The sequence below is a fragment of the Eleutherodactylus coqui genome, chromosome 6, assembly GCF_035609145.1.
Source record: "Eleutherodactylus coqui strain aEleCoq1 chromosome 6, aEleCoq1.hap1, whole genome shotgun sequence".
Classification (NCBI taxonomy): domain Eukaryota; kingdom Metazoa; phylum Chordata; class Amphibia; order Anura; family Eleutherodactylidae; genus Eleutherodactylus; species Eleutherodactylus coqui.
This window is the reverse complement of record NC_089842.1, coordinates 99,482,187-99,503,307: the sequence shown is the minus strand read 5'-3', so window position 1 is coordinate 99,503,307 and position 21,121 is coordinate 99,482,187. Positions and strand designations below refer to the sequence as shown.

Genomic DNA, 21,121 nt, shown 5'->3' with positions numbered 1-21,121 from the left:
AAAGGAATCACCACTTGTCTCTTAGCCTTGTGATGAAGACATTCTTCTGCTACGAAGAGTGAACAGCAAACTAAATTTACCTGGAATAGAAACTTACTGTACAAGAGATTTAATATGTCCTTACATTATTTTATGAATATCCCTCCAATCAAATTACAAAACAAAGCACAGATTTCAAATTCACTTTACCATGTGAAGAGCTTTTTCTTATACTTAGTGTCACCCCTGCTTTATCATACTTAAACATTTCAGCCTCAGCTACTCTTACTACCCCTATGTACTAGAGATTAGGAGCTATACTACTGTGCTCTATGTAAAATAATATAATACTGCCCCTATGTACAAGAATATAACTACTATAATACTGCTCCCTATGTAAAAGCATATACCTACTATAATAGTGCCCCCTATGTACAAGAATATAACTACTATAATACTGCCTCCTATGTACAAGAATATAACTACTATAATACTGCCTCCTATGTACAAGAATATAACTACTATAATACTGCCCCTATGTACAAGAATATAACTACTATAATACTGCCTCCTATGTACAGGAATATAACTACTATAATACTGCTCCCTATGTAAAAGAATATACCTACTATAATACTGCCCCCTATGTACAAGAATATAACTACTATAATACTGCCTCCTATGTACAAGAATATAACTACTATAATACTGCCCCTATGTACAAGAATATAACTACTATAATACTGCTCCCTGTGTGCAAGAATATAACTACTATAATACTGCCCCTATGTACAAGAATATAACTACTATAATAATGCCTCCTATGTACAAGAATATAACTACTATAATACTGCCCCCCATGTACAAGAATATAACTGCTATAATACTACCCCTATGTACAAGAATATAACTACTATAATACTGCTCCCTAAGTAAAAGAATATAACTACTATAATACTGCTCCCTATGTACAAGAATATAACTACTATAATACTGCCCCCTATGTACAAGAATATAACTACTATAATACTGCTCCTATGTACAAGAATATAACTACTATAATACTGCCTCCTATGTACAAGAATATAACTACTATAATACTGCTCCTATGTACAAGAATATAACTACTATAATACTGCTCCTATGTACAAGAATATAACTACTATAATACTGCCCCCCTATGTACAAGAATATGACTACTATAATACTGCCCCCTATGTACAAGAATATAACTACTATAATACTGCCCCCTATGTACAAGAATATAACTACTATAATACTGCCCCCTATGTACAAGAATATAACTACTATAATACTGCCCCCTATGTACAAGAATATAACTACTATAATACTTTTTAGGTGGACAAACTGAACTTTTGCACCCGGTCCCATGAATCTTTAGCTATAGCCCTATTGTCATGTCCCCATTTCTCTTCTATCTGAGAGGCAGCTATATATCTGTATCTGTTCTTTCTGAGCATCGCAACTCATAAATAAAACATCAGAACTGCAGTGCAGACTGACACTCAGCCACATCAGTCAGAGCAAAGAAGCAACAAACAACACAGCTATGTGACTGAAAGCAATCAGGTGCCCAAATTAAATTCACCTTTTTCCATGTCCTCCCACATTTCCTATCTGTGTGCAGCCAAATGAAGACCTGATTCTGGACATCCTGGCCCAAAACAGAGACGCCCGGAAGAAGCATGTAAACACCTGAATAGTCCCACTTGACTCTTAGACAATGGGAGTAGTGCTCTTTAAGAACGCTAGCTGCTCCGTGTTGTGTACCGAATGTCCTTAATATTTGAGATATTAACTTTTTAAGACGTCGCCTCGGTCACTCTAATTACATAATTCCAAGATTGATTTTACAAGTTTCACTTTATCTTTTTCCATATGATATCGAGCAGACAGTATTGAGCTGCTTGTCACGTATTAGGGACCAAACGTCACAAGACCTTTAAGGCGGCACCCAGACGTGGGTGTTCTGTGCCGCTCACCCCACTGTGACATTTGGAGTCTAATTAGTAAACATCAACATTGCGAAAATCCACAGTGGCTGCTGATGGAGAAGACGCTGCACCGATTGTAATGCGAGTCACGGCATGAGTCCATACAGGTGGAGCAGGTGCACTGTGATATGGTGCAGGACTAACCCGCAGGTCGCTGTACTGTCGCAGGCTAGCTGCGGATTTTGATGCAGAATTAAACCTACCTGCAAGCCTGCATCACATGCCGCAGTGGGGGCGGATTTACACGGATACATTCATGTGCACAAAATTTGCGCACGCAATTTGTAGAGAATAGAACCCAAAAATAGGACATGCTCTATTTTTGTGCGTGCCAAAAGGTCCCCATGAAAGTCTACGGCAGGTGCGCAAATCACTGTGTAATTCCACGGGGGGAAAAAACGCAGCGTTCTCAATCTTCCTCTCATTTGCGCAGTAAGAATCCCCATAGATGTCAATGGCGTTGTGCTAATGCGTGCAAAATACGCTAGATGGGTGAAGCACAGTGTAATAGCGCAGAAGAGACAACACATCTGTAACTCAGGACTAATTAGCCATTTCAATCGCCGCGTCTTTGTTTGTCGCACGCAAATAAACATGGCTTGCAAGTGCGAAAAGTGCATAAAATACACGGATGTGTGTGCAAAAAAGCTGTGCTCATTCCGCCAAGACACTACGCTCGTGTAAAATAGCCTTAGAAATGTGGATTTTGGTGCATACTGCGGGTTAATTCCGACCCCTGTGAAAGCGCCCTTAAGCCGCCTGCAGAGGGGCGGATTTGCATTGTGGAATCTGGTCCACCTCTGGATTCTGCAGCATGCAATGTCAAAACGCGATTTCCTGCCCACAAGCGGAAATCAATTGCGATTTTCCGCTCGCGGAGGAGAAATCGCAGCATGGTGTGATTCTGTGTGGCTTCTGTGCGGACGGCTTCCATTGAAGTCAATAGAAGTAGTCCGCCCCGCGACCCTTCCGCAATCATCACTGCAAAATGTTCACAAGATCCGCGTCATCGCCTTGCGTCACGCTGGCCGGCACATCTGCAGCACAGATATGAAGACGGCGGACAGGCACGCTGGGGCCACATCTAAACGGTGTGGATTTTGTACATGCTGTGGATTTTCCTTTGGAAATAACAGCATTTATGACCTATGTGAAGGCACTCCGAGGATGACTGATGCCACAAGCACAAGGCACCCCAATGATGACTGATGCCACAAGCACAAGGCACCCGGAGGATGACTGATGCCACAAGTACAAGGGGTAGCAAACAGCAGCACATGTACGCATTATAGGCAAGGGTGCTGCTCCAGCCGGGGCTCTAGGTTATTTAGCTCACATTGTCTTAACCTGATACAACCATAGCAAAGTCCCAGCAGACCATACATTCACTGACAGCAAGCTGGTATATTAGAAAGTTACATTTACCATCTTAAAGCCTAATTTCAAGAAGCATCAGGAATGTGAATACAGATCTGCATGTGAGAAGAGTACAAGACCTGATCAGCAAATAATTGCAAGGTTATTGAACATCTTATGGAGATTTCGTGCATTAAAGGGGTTGCCGGCCCGGGGAACTGCTGATTGGCGGGGTTCCCAAGTGGCGAACTTCTACCGATCCACTACTAATAGCCTTCCTACGCATACGCGGAATAGTTTACAATTGGACAACCCCTTTAATTCAAAATGCTCAAAAAATGCACAACTACTGTGCTGATCAGGTCTCACACTCCACTCACACCCAGAGCTGCAGTAAACCTCTTTCAAGCCCGTGTTCTTATTTGCTTTTTTTTTTTTTTTTTTTTGCGGCCCATTGGAAGTGACTTGCAGACGAAAGGGTTAATGGCACTGTATAATTCTTAAAAACGCTGCCGCTCGAGCGGAGTTTGTATTTTCTCAGAAGTCAGAGCCTTTTTCTCCAAGAACATCAGACTGCCATGGATTTTTTTTTTTCGTAAAACTTCAATCCAAATGTCACATTTCAATCACAAATTGATTGAAGGCAATGGATTGCTTTTTCAGCATTGCTCTCAGTGCAACGTAGCTGCAGCCAGCGATAGATTGAAGAGAGGTACGGAAAAGCGGAGGGGGAAGGGGGAGGGGGATGAGAGGGGAAAAAGCCAACGTCTCTCAGGGATAAAGGCACCACGGGGCGAATCAATGGGTTTAAGCCATTAGTGCCACCTTCCTTGCTTGGCACCTTCTTATAAACAAGCTTGAATAGATCATTTAGCTCAGTGCAGCTCTGGCAATCTGAGACCAATGCTTTTATCCAGGCTGCGGCCGCAGAGCCGGCTTTACCGCGATGCCGAGATATTTGTATTAAAGGACCCAAATGTAAAAACTATGATCTGAATAAACGCGGCGAGTGGACAGCTGGTTACATTCATAATGGATTCAAGGGCAGAAATGTCAGGCTGAAACAACGTGGTACAGGGGCAACAGCTGATATAATATGCATCTCATATGCTACATATATGTATGGACTTGCGCGGTGTAGCTTAAATTGGACGCAGTTGTATCATGTGATGTAAAATCATTGTCCACTTTGATGATTTTACAATAATCGGATTCCGTTTCTTGGAGAATCTTTATAGTGGTCAGAGATCTTTTTTAATGCAAAGCTCCAAATCATGGTATGTGATAAAATTCTATCTGCAGTTACCACTAGGGGGAGCTCACTGCATTATACTGTATTATCACTGTATTAAAGGTATGCTGCCTTCTTAAAAGCTCCCTCTAGTGGTGGCTGCAGGTAGTGTTATCCTACAACACTATGTGTATGCAGATGATTTGGAGCTATGTATCAGTCCCATTATGTTTAATTGGTAGTTAAAGGGCCACTAAGGAGAAAACACATTATTCCATCCCTGCCCCCCTCACCTGATTGCTTGTCCCACTCTGGAGGTCTCCTCTATATATTTCGGTCACTTTCATGCAGTGCAGCCACATGTCTGATACTTATCAAGCACCATCTTAATGCAGAGATTTGTTCCAGCTTTTCCTTTTATTCTGTTGTGCTATCAATCCTACGATGCATTTGCACACCATCATATGAGCAGCTAGAGCCTGTACCATCTCTGCCTGGTGGGAGGACTGTGTGATTATCATCACTCTGTATATTCACCTAAATAAGCTACAGACCATAAATATACAGGCAGGATCAGCTGTGATCTCCTTTATTATAACTGTGACAGGAGCCTCTAATTATCAGAAGAAACTATGATGAAAGTTTGTGTCTCCCTCTAAAGAACTTGTATGGTAGAGTCCATCACAGAAGAGATATGCTGAAAAAAACTAGCTTTTGAAAGAACATTAAAGGGGCTTTCCAGGGAGAATACTATTGATGACCTATCCTTAGGACAGATCCGCTGAGCGGGCGCTAAATGTCAACGTCGCAAATGCATAGAGGTCAGGGCGGAAGTAGTGGAAGTCTCCGCACCGACCTCTGTGTAGCGGTCAATGCTTGTAACTGCAGGCACAGCACGTGTTGAGAGCTGTGCCTGCAGTAAGAAGCTCTGGCCACTACACAGCTGATCGGTCGGGGTCCCGAGCAATGGACCCCAGCCGATCAACTATTGATGACCTATCATATTGTCCACGGAAAACCCCTTTAAGCCACATGAGGAGTAGGACTCTATGAAGTTTCAGATAGAAAGAAATATCTACGTATACATTGGGGGTTAGTTACATGATGATACAGAGACTCTCTTTAACCCAGTCACACCCCAGGGCGTACACCCTTACATTCTGGATGCGTTGGGTTTGAATGGAGCAGGAATGGATGTCGGCTGTCTTTGATGGCTGACACCCACTCGCAACAGCCGCGATCAGTATGAACAAGATCGCAAGGTGCCATTCAGTTTCCATGGCAGCCCAAGGCCTTCTGAAGGCCCCCAGGGCTGCCATGACTGATTGCCTGTGGCATGTCTTAATAGACAATGCACTACTATGGTATGACATTATACTGTATCAGCAATCATAGTCCCCTACGGGAACTAAAAATAGTGTAAGAAGGGAGGAGAAAAAAGTTTTATTGATTATTAGAAAAAATAAAAATCTAGAAATGTTTAACACTCCCCTCCCATACTTATAATAATAAAAAAATCATTAAAAAACCCAAAACATTATTTGGTATAACTGCAACAGTAAAAATCCGATCTATAAAAGTAATGCATTCATCCGCACAGTAAATGTAGTCAGGCAAAAAAAAAAAAAAAAAACAGTGCTAATATTGTGCCTTTTTTGGACACCCTGTCTCCAAGAAAAAAATGTAATAAAAAGTGATCAAAGAGTCCTACGTACTCGGAAATGGTGCCAATAGAAACTATAGGATGTCCCAAAATATTATAGGGTACATTAAATAGTACCACTGAAAAATACAACTCGTCCCGCCAAAGACAAGCCCTTACATAGCCATGTCAATGGATAAATAAAAGTTAGGATTTTTTTGAAAGTGGGGTGGGGGAAACCAAAATGGAAATTTTTTTTTAAAAAAAGGGCCGCGTCATTAAGGAGTTAATGTTGACTTGTTTGCTCCATTCAAGTAGGTATTGGTACCCTAGGAGGATTATACACCTGTATATAGGCCATGCCCTGTAAACTCCCGCAGTTATGCCTGTTGTAGGATCAGGATGCTGTGGACTGATACACTGAGAATAAATGTGATTTCTTATTACAGGGTAGGAAATACAGAGGTGTAATAATGCATCCAACATGAGTTTTCTTCTCGCCATTACTGGAATATCAGGAGACGTTCACATATTCAGTGTTAAGACATCGGAAAAGCCTACACCGGGCACAAATCCCCTGTTGGACCATTAGAGGAACCTACTACCAATGCTCTTCAGCGCCAAGATCAATTTGGTTACTAAAAGAGCCTTTTAACCAAAGTGCTGTGATGAATATGAGAAGAGTTGCACTTAACGCCAATTGCAAGGAGTGCACTAAGCAACCCATATATGACTTATGTGTGTGTGTGTGTGGGGGGGGGGGGGACATGTACTGCCATGGAAGATTGGCAAAAGGGGGGGGGGGGGAAAGTAATTGCCTCAGTGCATCCGGCCGATAGGGATGGAGAGGTTGAACTTTGGCCATTGATACACTGAAGCGGGAGGGGGAGACTTGTTTACTGTAATTAAGTAATTTCAAAAGTCTGAAAACCCTTTACGATAGACATGCATTGGAGATTACAGGAGGAAGGAAACGGGCACTTAACCCTTATGATGCCTGCCTTAGTGGAGAGTTCAGCGTCATCACCTTTGGCAGGACGGCCAGTGAGGGCCAGCGTCAGGAGACAGACAAGAGCCTGCATGGCTACAATGTATCTACATGAATCATTTATGGATCAGTCTGTTGTACATAATTGACCTCACTCTGATGTGATAGAGATTAAATATTGAACAGAATGAATGTCCAAGGGAGCTACAATGCCGGATGCATGTATATATTCATTATGTATCACTGCGTATCATACATGGAACAAGTGACATCATGTTCGGCATTATTAGACTCTCTTCTCCTGTAGTCGGCTTTACACGGACGTGAGCGTATGTATGCTGCATATGTGCAGGCTGGGCGCTGCGTTTTTGCAATTTCAATGGGCAATTAAGTTTTGTTGCGTATGTGCTATTGTCGTGCACAATCCGCGTGAACATAGAAGATGCTGCGCATATCTTTGTGGGAATGTAATGCGCACACAAAATACCCTCGTGTGAAGGAACCTAATGAAATTAAGGAGTACAATTCACTGCTTAATATGCGGTGCAAATCTAGCCATTGGAATAAGCCTTAAAGGGGCAGTCTGCTTTAGAAACTCAGTTCTTTTATGGAATAGGGCCCTCTCCTATTGGTGTATGATCACACATTGTGCGGACTGTGATGGAGATTTTCTTTGCCATATTTACTCATTGTGTTGCAATGAATTCTGCAATGATAACCCACAGATTTTCCACAATAAATAGAGCATCACGTGGATTCGAAAATCTGCCGCATGGCTATCTTCCATTGCAGAACTCCTCCTTCACCTAGGTGCTCACTACCATATTTGGGACTATGTGCTGTCCTTGTTAACCCTTTCCAATCCACTGTCTGACGTCTAAAGACATTGTGATGGAAGGCTGTACAGCTCCAATGTCGGAAGACATCTGGCAGGGTATTCTTACTGTAGATTACTGGCCTCTCCAGCATGTCCCATACCGCAGTACTGGCTCTAGCCATCAGATGGCGCCATTGTATAATGTCAAAAAGAGAAAGCCCCCTAGGAAACGTTAATCCTTAATTAGATTGCAAAGGGTTAATCCATGGTCAGCACATGGCCCCATTATAGGCCTATGAGGCTGTGCACATTCATGTTTTTTTATGCGGACCGATGCTGCATGTGAAAAAAAACAAAATACAAAAGTCATGACATGTCCTATTCCCATTTGTTTCACAGACGAGAAATAGGACATGCCATTGCATATTAACATGCTGCGTCCGTGTAAATAAAACTGCACATGGACTGGTTGGACCAGAGCCTCTTGGGTACAACTTATGCTCACGTGTGTACCAAAGTGTCTGCACACTGCGATCCCTGTAAGTACATATGGTGTGGCACTAATTACTGGGCTGCACCTAGACTTGTTGCTTGATACAATTGGAAAGTCCAACTGCGGCCCTGACAATTAGCCGTAATCAGCAGGAAGTTGACTATGGATTTTCCGCAGCCTGTACAGAAACCCTTTAGCTGGTTTTGAGTTACTGTAGGCTGCATTTACTCCGGCAATTGGGCTTTCTGTCTGTTTTAGGGCTTACTTAAACGAGTGTATGAGCGTGTGAAAACGCCGTCCGATATACGCTTCCATCTGAGCAGTCCCTTCCCTCTCTTCTCCCCTCCGATCGGTTTGCAATGAGAGTAAGCGGTATGGGGGCGGAGCTAAGCTCCCAACCCTTGTCCATAGCCAGCAATGGGAGTAAGCGAGACTGGGTTGGAGCTAAGCTCCTGGCCTTTGTCCATAGCCAGCGATGGGAGTGGGCGGGACAGAGCGGAGCTTACCTATTGACATTCGTGCTAAAAAAAATGCTGCGATATTGCAGCATTAAAAAAACACCAGTGTGCAGGGGCCCTTAGGGCTTATTCACACGTTTTCACGGCCGGACGATATACGCTACCATCTGATGCATTGGATTCCAATGCATCAGATCACACAGGCATATTTCTATGGCCTATAGCGCCGGGTGCTTTTACGCCAGGCGGGAAATATAGTCCTGGAGCTATATTTCCCGGCCAGAATATGGCCGCTGCCATAGACTCCTATGAGAGCCAATAACACCTGCTGGAGAGGGAAGGTGGGACGAAGTTTAGCAGTCAGACTCTTCTCTCCTCCTCTCCACCCCTTGTGGGCTGTTTGCAATGAGAGGGCCGGGATGGGGCGGAGCTATTTGCTAAGCTCCCGCCCTATTGCTGGCTGTTGGCAAGGGGCGGAGAGGGGGTGGGAGCTTAGCGCACTAGCTTCCGCCCCGTCCCGCCTCCTCCCCTTCCCGAGAGCCAGCGAGAGGGAAAGGGGAGACAGCTTAGCAGAGCTAAACTGTCTCCCCACGCCCGACAGCATTGCAGGCTTGGCATATATGCGTTGGGCCCTTCCCGCCTTAACAGGCACACAAACGTTTACGCATTTTTACGTCGCTGGCAGGTGAACATAAAAATGCATACGCCCGTGTGAAAGAGCCCTTACTTGGGTAGCAGATGCTGGGTGACGATCTGTAGCGACAGCTATTACTAGAGGGTTATCACTCACAGACCCCAAATTTAATTGCATTTTTATAGTATTTTACTAGAGCGCCCTGAAGCACAGATCTACAAGAAACAAAGCAAAGGCAGTAAATATATCTTAACCCTTTCCAATCCACTTTCTGACGTCTAAACACATTCTGATTGAAGGCTGTACAGCTTCAATGTCGGAAGATGTCCAGCGGGGTATTCTTACTGTAGATTACTGACCACTCTGTTGTCGGGGGGCCTCTCCAGCATGTCCCATACCGCAGTACTGGCTCTAGCCAACAGATGGCGCCATTGTAAAATGGCAGAAAGAGAAAGCCCCCTAGGAAACCCTGAATCCAAAACTAGATTGCAAAGGCTTAAAGGGGTCTTTCAATTTCATATCAGTGCTAGGAGAAAGCTTGTCCCAGGATGGGGCCGGCAACTTCAATGTATTTATTGTAATTATTATAAATACACACACATATATATATATATATATATATATATACACACATACACATACATACACACACACATATACACACATGCTCAGTAAAATTGTTCAGTGGAATTACGAATAATAGTCAACTATTTGAGCTGCACAGAGTCCCCGGGACAAGCCATACGTGTCGGTCCCTTCATTGTCTCATTCTCTCTGCTTGCGCAGCTCGCCGCTCCTCTTCACTATCATATATCCGAGGACGTATCATGATTTCACAGAACTTAAACTTTGAATTTATTTAAAAAAGACTTTGCCACTTGGTGAAACCTTCGTGATTTCATGCTGCTTGTGTAGCTGTAAAGCATGAATGTGGTTGTAGATGCTATGTTGATTAGTGAATATGAGGCATAACGTGTCGTTACATAATGTAAGCCATGAAGCGAGATGCAGGCATAGCTGGCGGGGGTTAAAGCAACGGGAACAGGGTGGTAATGTTGACAAGGATTTAGTAAGGGGATTGCATGGAGAGAACAGCTTTAAGGCTGGGGTCATACAGGACCGAAATCCCGCAGAAATCTTGCGGAATGACTGCACAAAAAAAAAAACAGCGAGATTTCCGCGGGAGAAATGCAGCTTCAAAACCCGCTGCCTTTCACCGCAGATTTTGGAACGGCTCGCCGCCTGCATTCCACTGCAGTCATCTCTCCCCATAGAAAGGGGAGAGGCCGCCACGGAAATGGGGAAAGAATTGACACGCCGCATCTATGAATCACGAGCGGCATGCCAATTTCAGCACGGCTTGGCCGCAATCTGATCATCCATCTTACCCGGCATGATCTTCCGTTAACGGGATAGATCCTGAGTTGTGCTTGGTGTCCTATCCCTCCTTTGACTTGGCAGTTTCGTGTGTACACTCGTTTGGAAAAAGTTCTTTGATGGCCAAAACTGAAATTGAATCAGCGTTCCGGCTACTTCCAGTGAATCCAGACAGTTTACGTCTTTTAGGGATTTTTTGGCATTATGGCGATTTATGTTGATTGCGGTTAGAATGCTCCATCTCCTGTGCCTATTTTGAAGCCTTTAGAACAATCCTGGGATGAGTGATGAAGCAGGAGACCAGCTGGGCCTCTGTGCTTCATTACTTGGATGATTTCTCTTTCATGGACCGTCGGGGTTCTCGTGTTTATTCAGTTTTGCTTCATACCATGGAAGCAGTAGCTAGATGTTTTGGGGTCCCAATAGTGCCAGAAAGAACAGAGGGCCCAGCTACGGTGGTGGTGACATTTCTGGGCATCGCTATAGACTTGTATCGCATGGAGTGTAGGCTTCCAGAGGATAAGCGCGAAGATTTGAAGCAAATCAGTGCAGGAGAACAAAAAAGAAAGCGCAGTTGAGTCAAGTCCAGTCCTTTTTGGGAAAGCTGAATTTTACATGCAGAATTATGCCCATGGGGCATGTTTTCAACAGGTGGTTGGGGTGTCAGTTCCCCACTACTTTGTGCATTTGTCAAAGGAGGTTTGGGATGATTTGACTGTGTAGGAGTTATTTCTTAACTCTTGTAATTAGTAAGTCGGTATGGATGGAGCTAGCTGTCAGTAACGAGGACCTTGAATTATACACAGATGCATTGGGTGCAGTACATTTTGGGGCTTTTTTCCAAAGGCAGTGGTGTGTAGGTTCTTGCCCAGATTTGGGGAGAGAGGCAACTTTGTTGTCCAATCTGGTTCTCTTAGAGTTGTTTCCCATCATTACGACAGCAGAGATTTGGGGAGATAGGCTAAGGAACAAAATGGCCTTTTTCCGCTGTGATAATAGGGGGGTATTGCAGGCCATCGACAAACAGTCTGCATTACCTTGCTCTGTGGGGATTGTTTCTTAACTCGTTTTTTGTGGCTGTACATGTACCAGGAGTCCACAGTTGTTGAATCCCTTTCTTGCTTGCAGTGGGACAGGTTTCATGGAGTTGGCACTGGAGGTGGAGCAATGTGGGTTTTCTTGTCCTGGGAAGTTGGTGGTTTGGTGGCAGAAGTAGGATTGACCCACACTTCTTTAAGTACTGGTGCATGGGTGTTGTGATGAAAAGATACTGGTAGGTTGTCACCTATCTCTGCATGTCAATCTGCCACTTTTCTGGTCTGCAAAAAGTTCAGTGGATTTAGGCAGAGGTTTAAAGGGGTTGTCTCGCGGCAGCAAGTGGGGTTTAAACACTTCTGTATGGCCATATTAATGCACTTTGTAATATACATCGTGCATTAAATATGAGCCATACAGAAGTTATACACTTACCCCCTCCGGTGCTGGCGTCCCCGTCTCCATGGCGCCGACCAAAGCCGCCTTCTCCCTGGATTAGACGCGCTTGCGCTGAAGGGGCCGCTCCAGCGTGCTCGCGCCGCACAGGGCTTCTGTGGAGACGGCGACGCCAGCACCGGAGGGGGTAAGTGTATAACTTCTGTATGGCCAATATTTAATGCACGATGTATATTACAAAGTGCATTAATATGGCCATACAGAAGTGCTTAACCCCACTTGCTATCGCGGGACAACCCCTTTAAGTGTGTTTGCTGCCAAGCAGAGCTCATCAGTATTCATTCAACTGCCTTTCCCACCTGTAACAGAGGGTCCTTTGATTTGCTTCTTTTGAGACCTGCAAGGAAATCTTTTGTTACAGTAATAATGAAATTAGCCATTTACAGGAGATCTTATTGTCTCCCTGCCCCTCCAATATGCATGCAGTGGGATTGATATGTGGTGTCTTTCCTTGCAAGCGGGCACTGAAACAGCCATTTGGGTGTGGAAGGATGAACATTCATAAGGTTTCCTGCATGCTCATCTGTGGAAGGAAAGGCTCCTTGGAGGCTGAATATTTGGAGGCAATTTACTTAGAGGTTTTCCTTAAAATTATCCAGTTGAAAATATTAGCTGTTATGGGACAGTTGGAGTCGGGCCTTCTGGTGGTGGATTTGGGCCTCAGGAATAAGTGCACTACAGTATGTTCAGTTGGGTGGCCTTGAGTCAGATGGCTGCTGCTAAGGGTAGAGATTAGAGATGAGCGAACGTGCTCGTTTAGGACAATTACTCGATCGAGCATCGCTTTTTTTGAGTAAGTGCCTACTCGGGCGAAAAGATTCGGGGGCGGCGGGGTGGAGCGGGGGATAGCAGGGGGAAGCTCTCTCTCTCTTCTGGACATTGACTTGCAGGAATGCTACTTTTCAATAGGTGGCGCTGCAGAGGTATTGTTCTATCTTCTATTTACATAGTCTTAGATACTGCTCTGATTGTTCAGCACTGTCCATGTGGATAGTAATGGTTAATCAAAGCAGGTGTAAGTTAAGCAGTAGGATCGTGGGTCAGGAGGTGTATTGTCTCTCCTTAAGGAGAGCACCTAGAAGGTGTATGGAGACACCTAGGAGGTGAGTGAGGAGACTTATAAGGCCACGCATGCTCCTCTGGGTAATATATGCAAATAAAAAAGATGGAAGAATACCTCTGCAGCGCCACCTATTGGATGGCAGCAGTTTTCTTTCAAATCAATGTGAGATCTTTAAACAAGTCTTTAAAACAATGATTAGGAATTTAAAACCAAGCCAGAATCCATATACAAAAAGCTGTTTGGGGAGTTTTTGCCCCTCATCAGTGTGCAGTAGGTTTCTGGCTTGGCTAGTGAGAGGCCTATGCCGTGGGTCTGGAGGGGTATCGTCTCTCCTTAAGTAGAGCACCTTGTTTGCGATTATGGGTCATAGACAGATAAAACTCCGGGTTAGGGTGAATGCAGACCGCCTCCGAATTCCGCAGCAAATACCACCCACGGTACGCAATGCAAAAGCGATTCCTCATGGTTTCCGCTTGCGGATGAAAAAAAATTGCAGCATGTTCTATTTTCCTGCGTATTCCGCATTGAACAGCTTCCATTGAACTCAATGGTAGCTATCCGACCTGCGGCCCATCCACAATTGACATTGCAGGAGTGTGCAGCCGGACCTCGGCTAAATTCCCATGAGCAAATCGCAATATTGGGCTGAGAAGCTTGGTACAATATAGAGCTTGTCAAGTTGTGCTTTACCCACGGATGCAAGGAGTTTTTCATGCAAAAAGGTCTTGCATCACTTACAGGAAATTGTGATCCTCCGGCGCTTGTTTCACGTGTGTCTGGGGATCAGAAAGAGTTTCCCATTGATTTAAATAATAAACGTCACATCGCACTCGTGTGCACATTGCACAGCATGCAACGTATCTGACTGCCACATTGAAAACAATGGGTAATGCGCTCCAAGGAATGGGAAAAAAATAGGACATGCAGCGACTTTTTTTACCTCGCAGCATCAAAAAATAAATTAAAAATAAATCATACATAAATGTGTATGATTGCATTCAAAAGAATGGAGTTCATATCCGCACGAGTCCTGTGCATTGCAATCGTGTGAATGTAACCTTAGACTAATGACGCATCCTAATGTCCAGTGTGTATCAGGTAGCCCGAAAACCTGTTGTGGCCACCTTTGTTTCTCCAGGACTGCAGGGTCTCGCATCTGTTTCCTTCCCCAGTCATCTTTTACCCCCCAGCAAGCTGGGTACTCATTTTACTGATCTCAGATGAATGGAAGGCTGAGTCAACCTTGAGCTGGCTACCTGAACCATGTGGGGATTGAACCTGCAACCTTCCGGTTGTGAGCGAGAGCTTAGGACTGCATTTCTGCTGCCTTGACACTCTGCACCACATGGGGCTCTTCTTGAATATAGCTTGCTGTTAGTGAATGACAACATTCTTGTGTGTATCCAAGGACTGAAAACCTTTAAAAATGTAATACTTCTCACTACTGATAATTTGTTACAATGTATCAATGCAGGTAAAATGTGTCAATCTGTTTACAACTGTAACAAAGCATCAGGTGTGAGAAGTATTTGTTCTGTACAGGTTTTGAGAGCCAGGATGTAAACACGAATATTCCCACTTGTCTGCAAATAGATTTTGAAAACGATGCAAAATTGAAAACACAAGTTTTTTTTTTTAGAAATAAAAACCGTTTTAAAAGGAGATTTGGAAATAGGCGACTTTGAAGAAAAAGCTTAAGGCTGTATGCACATTGGCGAGATTTCCATGCGAGTTCTATCCGTGTCCGGGATGGACATAAGTTGCATGGTAAAAAGAGCCCATTGTTTTAAAAGGGTTCTTTCACACAAGCGATTTCTAACGCAGACGAATAGTCGCTACACACCCTTTTCTGGTTCAATTCTGGGATGTGATTAGGACATATAATGTGTTCTGCACACTGGACAGCTAATGGATGGGGCGTTTGTGGACTGCCTGATGCAAACTGCGCTAGAGAATCTCAGTCGCAACTTTCTTTCATCTATCTGAATACAGCCTTAGGCTTCATTTACATGAGCGCAGACATGACAGCGTTTTTATGTCTGACCAATATAAGCAAACATATCAGCCATTGGTTTCCAATGCATCCGTTCACATGGGCGAATATATGGCGCGTAAAAGCGTTGACTGTGAAAAATTAAACATACGTGACTGAAATACAGGCCAACGCATATACAATGGGCAAAAAGATTCTTGAACTATCTTTTGCCCTGACATACAATGGTGGCTCCCATAGACTCCTATGGGAGCTGGACAAAGAAAGGGAGGAGGCATTTTAGCAGCTTCCAGGTGCCTCTATATAGGCATTGGAAGGCATCCTGATGATTTTTGCAAAGCGAGGGTTTTCCGGGGTGCAATGTATTTTTCAGCTAAAAACGACGCTCACGGTTGTGTGAATGAGCGAGAAAACGCTGTCAGTGATTACGGAAAAAGTACATTCATGCCAATAAAAGGCGTGGACGAGAAAATGTAAAAACGCCTACGCTCATGTGAAAGAGCCCTCAGACAGTATTCACACAGCCGTATAAGAGTTGCGCCGGAGAACATGGGCACATCCCAAACTGGACAGCACATGGTCACCCACAGACCCCGCATTGCATTGCATGCGCTATTCTTGTCTCTGGAAACAGAGGACAATAGGACATGTGGTGATTTTACACAGAGAGAACATTTGTACAAATATCCTAATTGGCTACACTGGTCTGTGCACTGTCCATGGTATACAGCCCAAATATATGGACATGCAGCTACAACGCGTACTCCGACCTCCAGCTCAAGGAAGGCAGTGACACCAGCAATCCTTGGTCAAATTATCCCATTTCTCATAGGCAGCCCTAAGAATATAACAGATTGGGGGCTAATTAAGGAGAATTGTTGCATTTACAGAAGAATCTGCTATATTACTGGATATAAATTATAAGTGATAGTAGACCTAGAATCACAGGGAGCCCAGCAGCCGAACCAATAATTCATGAATACACGATCAATGGGAAAGTGGAGAAAGAATTCAGTAACCGATGTCCAATATCAAAATTATGCACCAGGGTCAGTGAGGTTCAGCTGCGGGATGGCCAAGAAAGATTAATGCTGCCATTACATGAACGATCAGCGGATGGAGCTGGGGAGCAGTTATTGTATTTTAGTTGATTTACAGGGGCAACAAATGCAATTAATAGAAAACGTATGGCCAAATAAAAGGCAGAAAAGGAGACAGATGCACATATTCCAGAGTTCAGGCGCTGGCCCACCAATCCACGGGTTCTACCACTGTATTATCTCTAGGCTGCTGCAAGGTAATAAATCTATGCTTAGTTATTACTTCTACTTCAGTCCCATCCAGAGCTGCATTCATAACTCCAATCACTCGAAATCTAGTAGGGGTGCGTCGGTGAGCTCATAGCTATCAGTATAGCTGCAGTCTGTGATAGGTCAGGGGATTCACCTGCACTATATCTCCCACATTGTAGTGCAACAGAGTATGTAGATAGAGAACCAGTATAGGAGATGTAGCACAAGACCGTATGGGGCAGCAGTGGGATGAGCAGTCAATGCGAAGTCGAAAATGGCAAAATGTTAGACAGTCTTCACATGTGGCGTTTCTTTCTTGCAAATCTGTTGCAGGATTGAACCCATGGGTTGAATCCTACAGAAGAAATCCACAGCCTAAACAGACATACTGCGGATTTAGAATCCACAGCATCTTTCAAAAATGCTGTCTATTCATTACGAAAACGTTTCACACCATATGAAGGAATGTCCCCTACATGGCTGGTACTGTAAATGCTATGGAATTTCCGCAGCATTGTGAAGACGGCCTAAGGTATCCTTTACACAGGTGGAAGTGTTCTGCATTCTGCATTGCGAATTCAGACCTTAACCCTTTGCAATCCAATTTTGAAATCAGGATTTCCTAGGGGGCTTTCTCTTTCTTCCATTATACAATGGCGCTATCTGCTGGCTAGAGCCAGTACTGCGGTATGTGACATGTTGGAGAGGCCCCCGACAACAGAGTGGCCAGTAATTTACAGTAAGAATACCCTGCCGGATGTCTTCCGACATCGGAGCTGTACAGCCTTCAATCAGAATGTCTTTAGATGTCAGACAGTGGATTGGAAAGGGTTAATCTGCTGTAGCAAATTCCGCAACATAATCCACCATGGAATGCAGAAGAATTTTGCCCGTGTGAAAGGTCCTTGATGTTGCTCTGGATGTGAATAGAGTACAAGAACAGACTGAGACGAGTAAAACAAAGTCTTTTTAAACTTCACTATAAAGCCAGTTTCGTAATACGGATATGTTGCAGATTAACTGCGTATTTACATTATGTATGTTATCAGTATTTTGCTCTGTAGCGGTTGTATTTTCTACTGGACAAACACTGATCTATATTTGCCCAATAAAAAAAACAATACTAATATGTAGCTAAAAATGGACAAAAAGAGGTCATGCTGCGTGTTCAACAACGGCCATGAAAAATATAGACATTAGAATAGCTACATAGATTTACATTAGCTCCATATTATAAACAGAAATACATGGTTAAAATATGCTCCTCTGAAAGCAACCTAAAGAGTTTAGATTTAAGACTAATTTGGTTTCAAAAAGCGATATATATTCCTGCAATTTAATCAAGTTCAAGTCTAGTCCAGCTGGGATAGTGGCTGATCTATCTATCTATCTATCTATCTATCTATCTATCTATCTATCTATCTATCTATCTATCTATCTCATATCTATCTATCTATCTCATATCTATCTATCTATCTATCTCATGTATCTATCTATCTCATATCTATCTATCTCATATCTATCTATCTATCATATCTATCTATCTATCTATCTATCTCATATCTATCTATCTATCATATCTATCTATCTATCTATCTATCTATCTATCTCATATCTATCTATCTATCTATCTCATATCTATCTATCTCATATCCACTATCTCATATCTATCTATCTAATGTATCTATCTCGTATCTATGTCATATCTATCTATCTATCTCATATCTATCTATCTATCTATCTCATATCTATCTATCTCATATCCACTATCTCATATCTATCTATCTCATATCTATCTATCTAATGTATCTATCTCGTATCTATGTCATATCTATCTATCTATCTCGTATCTATCTATCTCATATCTATCTATCTCATATCTATCTATCTAATGTATCTATCTCGTATCTATCTATGTCATATCTATCTATCTATCTATCTATCTATCTATCTATCTCATATCTATCTCGTATCTATCTATCTCATATCTATCTATCTATCTATCTCATATCTATCTATCTCATATCTATCTATCTATCTATCTATCTATCTATCTATCTATCTATCTATCTATCTAATGTATCTATCTCGTATCTATCTATCTATCTCATATCTATCTATCTATCTATCTATCTATCTATCTATCTATCTATCTCATATCTATCTATCTCATATCTATATATATATATATATATATATATATGTGTGTGTGTACATTCATGTGGATGGTGGTCTTTAGATACACACAAGTCCCTGTTGAAGTACCACGTACAGCTCAACAAGTGTTGTCATAGGGACCTGCAATCTCAAGCCACAAATAGTCAGCTAGTATAAACTTTTTTTCCTGTTTACTGAAGGCTCTTCTTTTCCGTGCTTTTCGCTACCAATCTGAGGTTGTTTTTTTCAGATCGAGCTCTTGAGAAAGAAGATTCTTGGCAATTTCTAAATTTAGAAGAGGAATAAAAGTCTGGTTTCTGTATGGGAGCCAAGTCAAGATTCGTTTAACCCCTTGAGTGGCAGGTTTCCTACCACCCTGTCGTGCCCACCAGGGCAGGTTTTTTAAAATGGTCTAATCATTGAATTTCAACTAGTTTTGCAGTTGCGTCTCAAGAGCCATAACTTTTTCATTTTTCCATTGACATGGCCATATGAGGGCTTGTTTTTTGCGGGGCAAGTTGTGATTTTTTAAACAGGGGGGAGGAAAAAAAGAAATGGGGAAAAAAGAAAAAAAGGGGCCATGTCATTAAGGGGTTAAATAATGTATTAACTTCCTTCTCTGTGTCATTATGACGCACGGATACCACATGTGTGATTGTATTTTTGATTTTTTACAAAGTAAAGGGAGACAAGTGTTTTTTTTATTTTTGTAATCATTTTTTTACTTTTTTTTTTTATTATTTTTTTTAATTTTTTTTTTTTTTGTCCCTTTAGGGGACTTCCACAGGGACCCATCAGGACCCCTGATCACATTCCAGGGGTCCGATGGTGACAGCCCTTTACATGCTGCAGTGACAGCCCTTTACATGCTGCAGTCACATAGACTGCAGCATGTAAAGGGTTAACACAGCAGAGATCGGAGGTTTTCTCTGATCTCTGCTGTAAGAGCTGGTACCTAGGTGTCCTCTGACAGCTAACAACCAGCTCTCCCTGCCACAGAGACCATCGGCTTGCTTCTGACAAGCCGATGGTCTCTATGGCAACCTGTAAACAAAGCAGGACATTGCCGACATGTCGGCAATATCTTCTGCTGGTTTTTCAAAGCCCTTGCTTTGTTCTCTGTGGGTCTGTGCAGGCAGAGCACACTGTCACAGCTTGTGGCATTGTGCTCTGCAGCTCCCATAGTGATACATAGCCCGGAAATCTTCCGGGGTATATCACTATGGGCAGTGGAGCTCGTCACGGAACTTTTCCGGGCGTGCCACTCAAGGGGTTAAAGAGGTTTGCTCGGCATTTGCTGAAATTAACACATGAAATGACATTTGGGAAAACAGCTCTAATTTTGGTCTTAAATAACAGAGTTTAAATGAACTTCATAAAAGATGCAGTTGGAAGAATAAGTGGAAGGATCTGGGGAAGAAAAGCATCTCAATAGTGAAAAGTAGAAGAAAACTTACTTTCAGACATCTTGCGGAACTTGTCCTTAGACATAAATCCCAGGGCCAGACCAAATTCTGAAAGAGACAGACAAAGGAATGATTAGGCAGGATGTTAGCTGGTGACGTCACATCTCACACTATATTATTACAAGGTTATCCTGAATCTTATTAGCCGACCAGCAGAAAATGTGATCAAATACAAAAAATAATTATCACTTCTCGCCTGATTAATCCCACCACCCCACTGATCCCTGACCACCATTGTCTGCTTTCAGCAGTGATGACATTACGTACAGGTATGTGACCGCTGCAGACAAGGATTGGCTACAGTGGTCTCAGGCAGTACATATCATTGTGTACAAGCATCACTGCTGAGGCCAATGATTGGCTGCAATGGTCACAGAGATGTACGTGATGTCATCACTGCAGGGAGATGTTAAAAGATCGGTGGGGACCAAAGGGGTGTCTGTGCTGGAGCAGCGGGGCATTCAGAAGTCAAATAGTGGTTTATTTTATCAAATTTCCTGTTAGGCTAATATTTTAAAGCCCTTTAAAGGGTTTTATGTAAACAACAATAACCAAAAGCGTAATTGTTAAATAAATGTAAATGTTGTAACTTAGTAAGATGTCTGCTTGCTGTCAGTGAATAAGAACACCTTTGCTTAAATTCAGAGGCATAAATCCTGTCCTGACTTG

General features: G+C 43.0%; 1 protein-coding gene across 2 annotated transcripts in view; it reads right to left on the bottom strand.

Annotated features, from left to right (window-relative positions):
* KIRREL3 (kirre like nephrin family adhesion molecule 3) overlaps positions 1-21,121 on the bottom strand; it is a 765,513-nt gene that overhangs the window by 261,394 nt on the left and 482,998 nt on the right. For both annotated transcript variants that reach the window (XM_066607257.1, XM_066607258.1), the window contains exon 2: positions 20,444-20,500. In XM_066607257.1, coding sequence (XP_066463354.1) covers positions 20,444-20,500 — 57 coding nt within the window. The remainder of the gene's footprint in view (positions 1-20,443; positions 20,501-21,121) is intronic.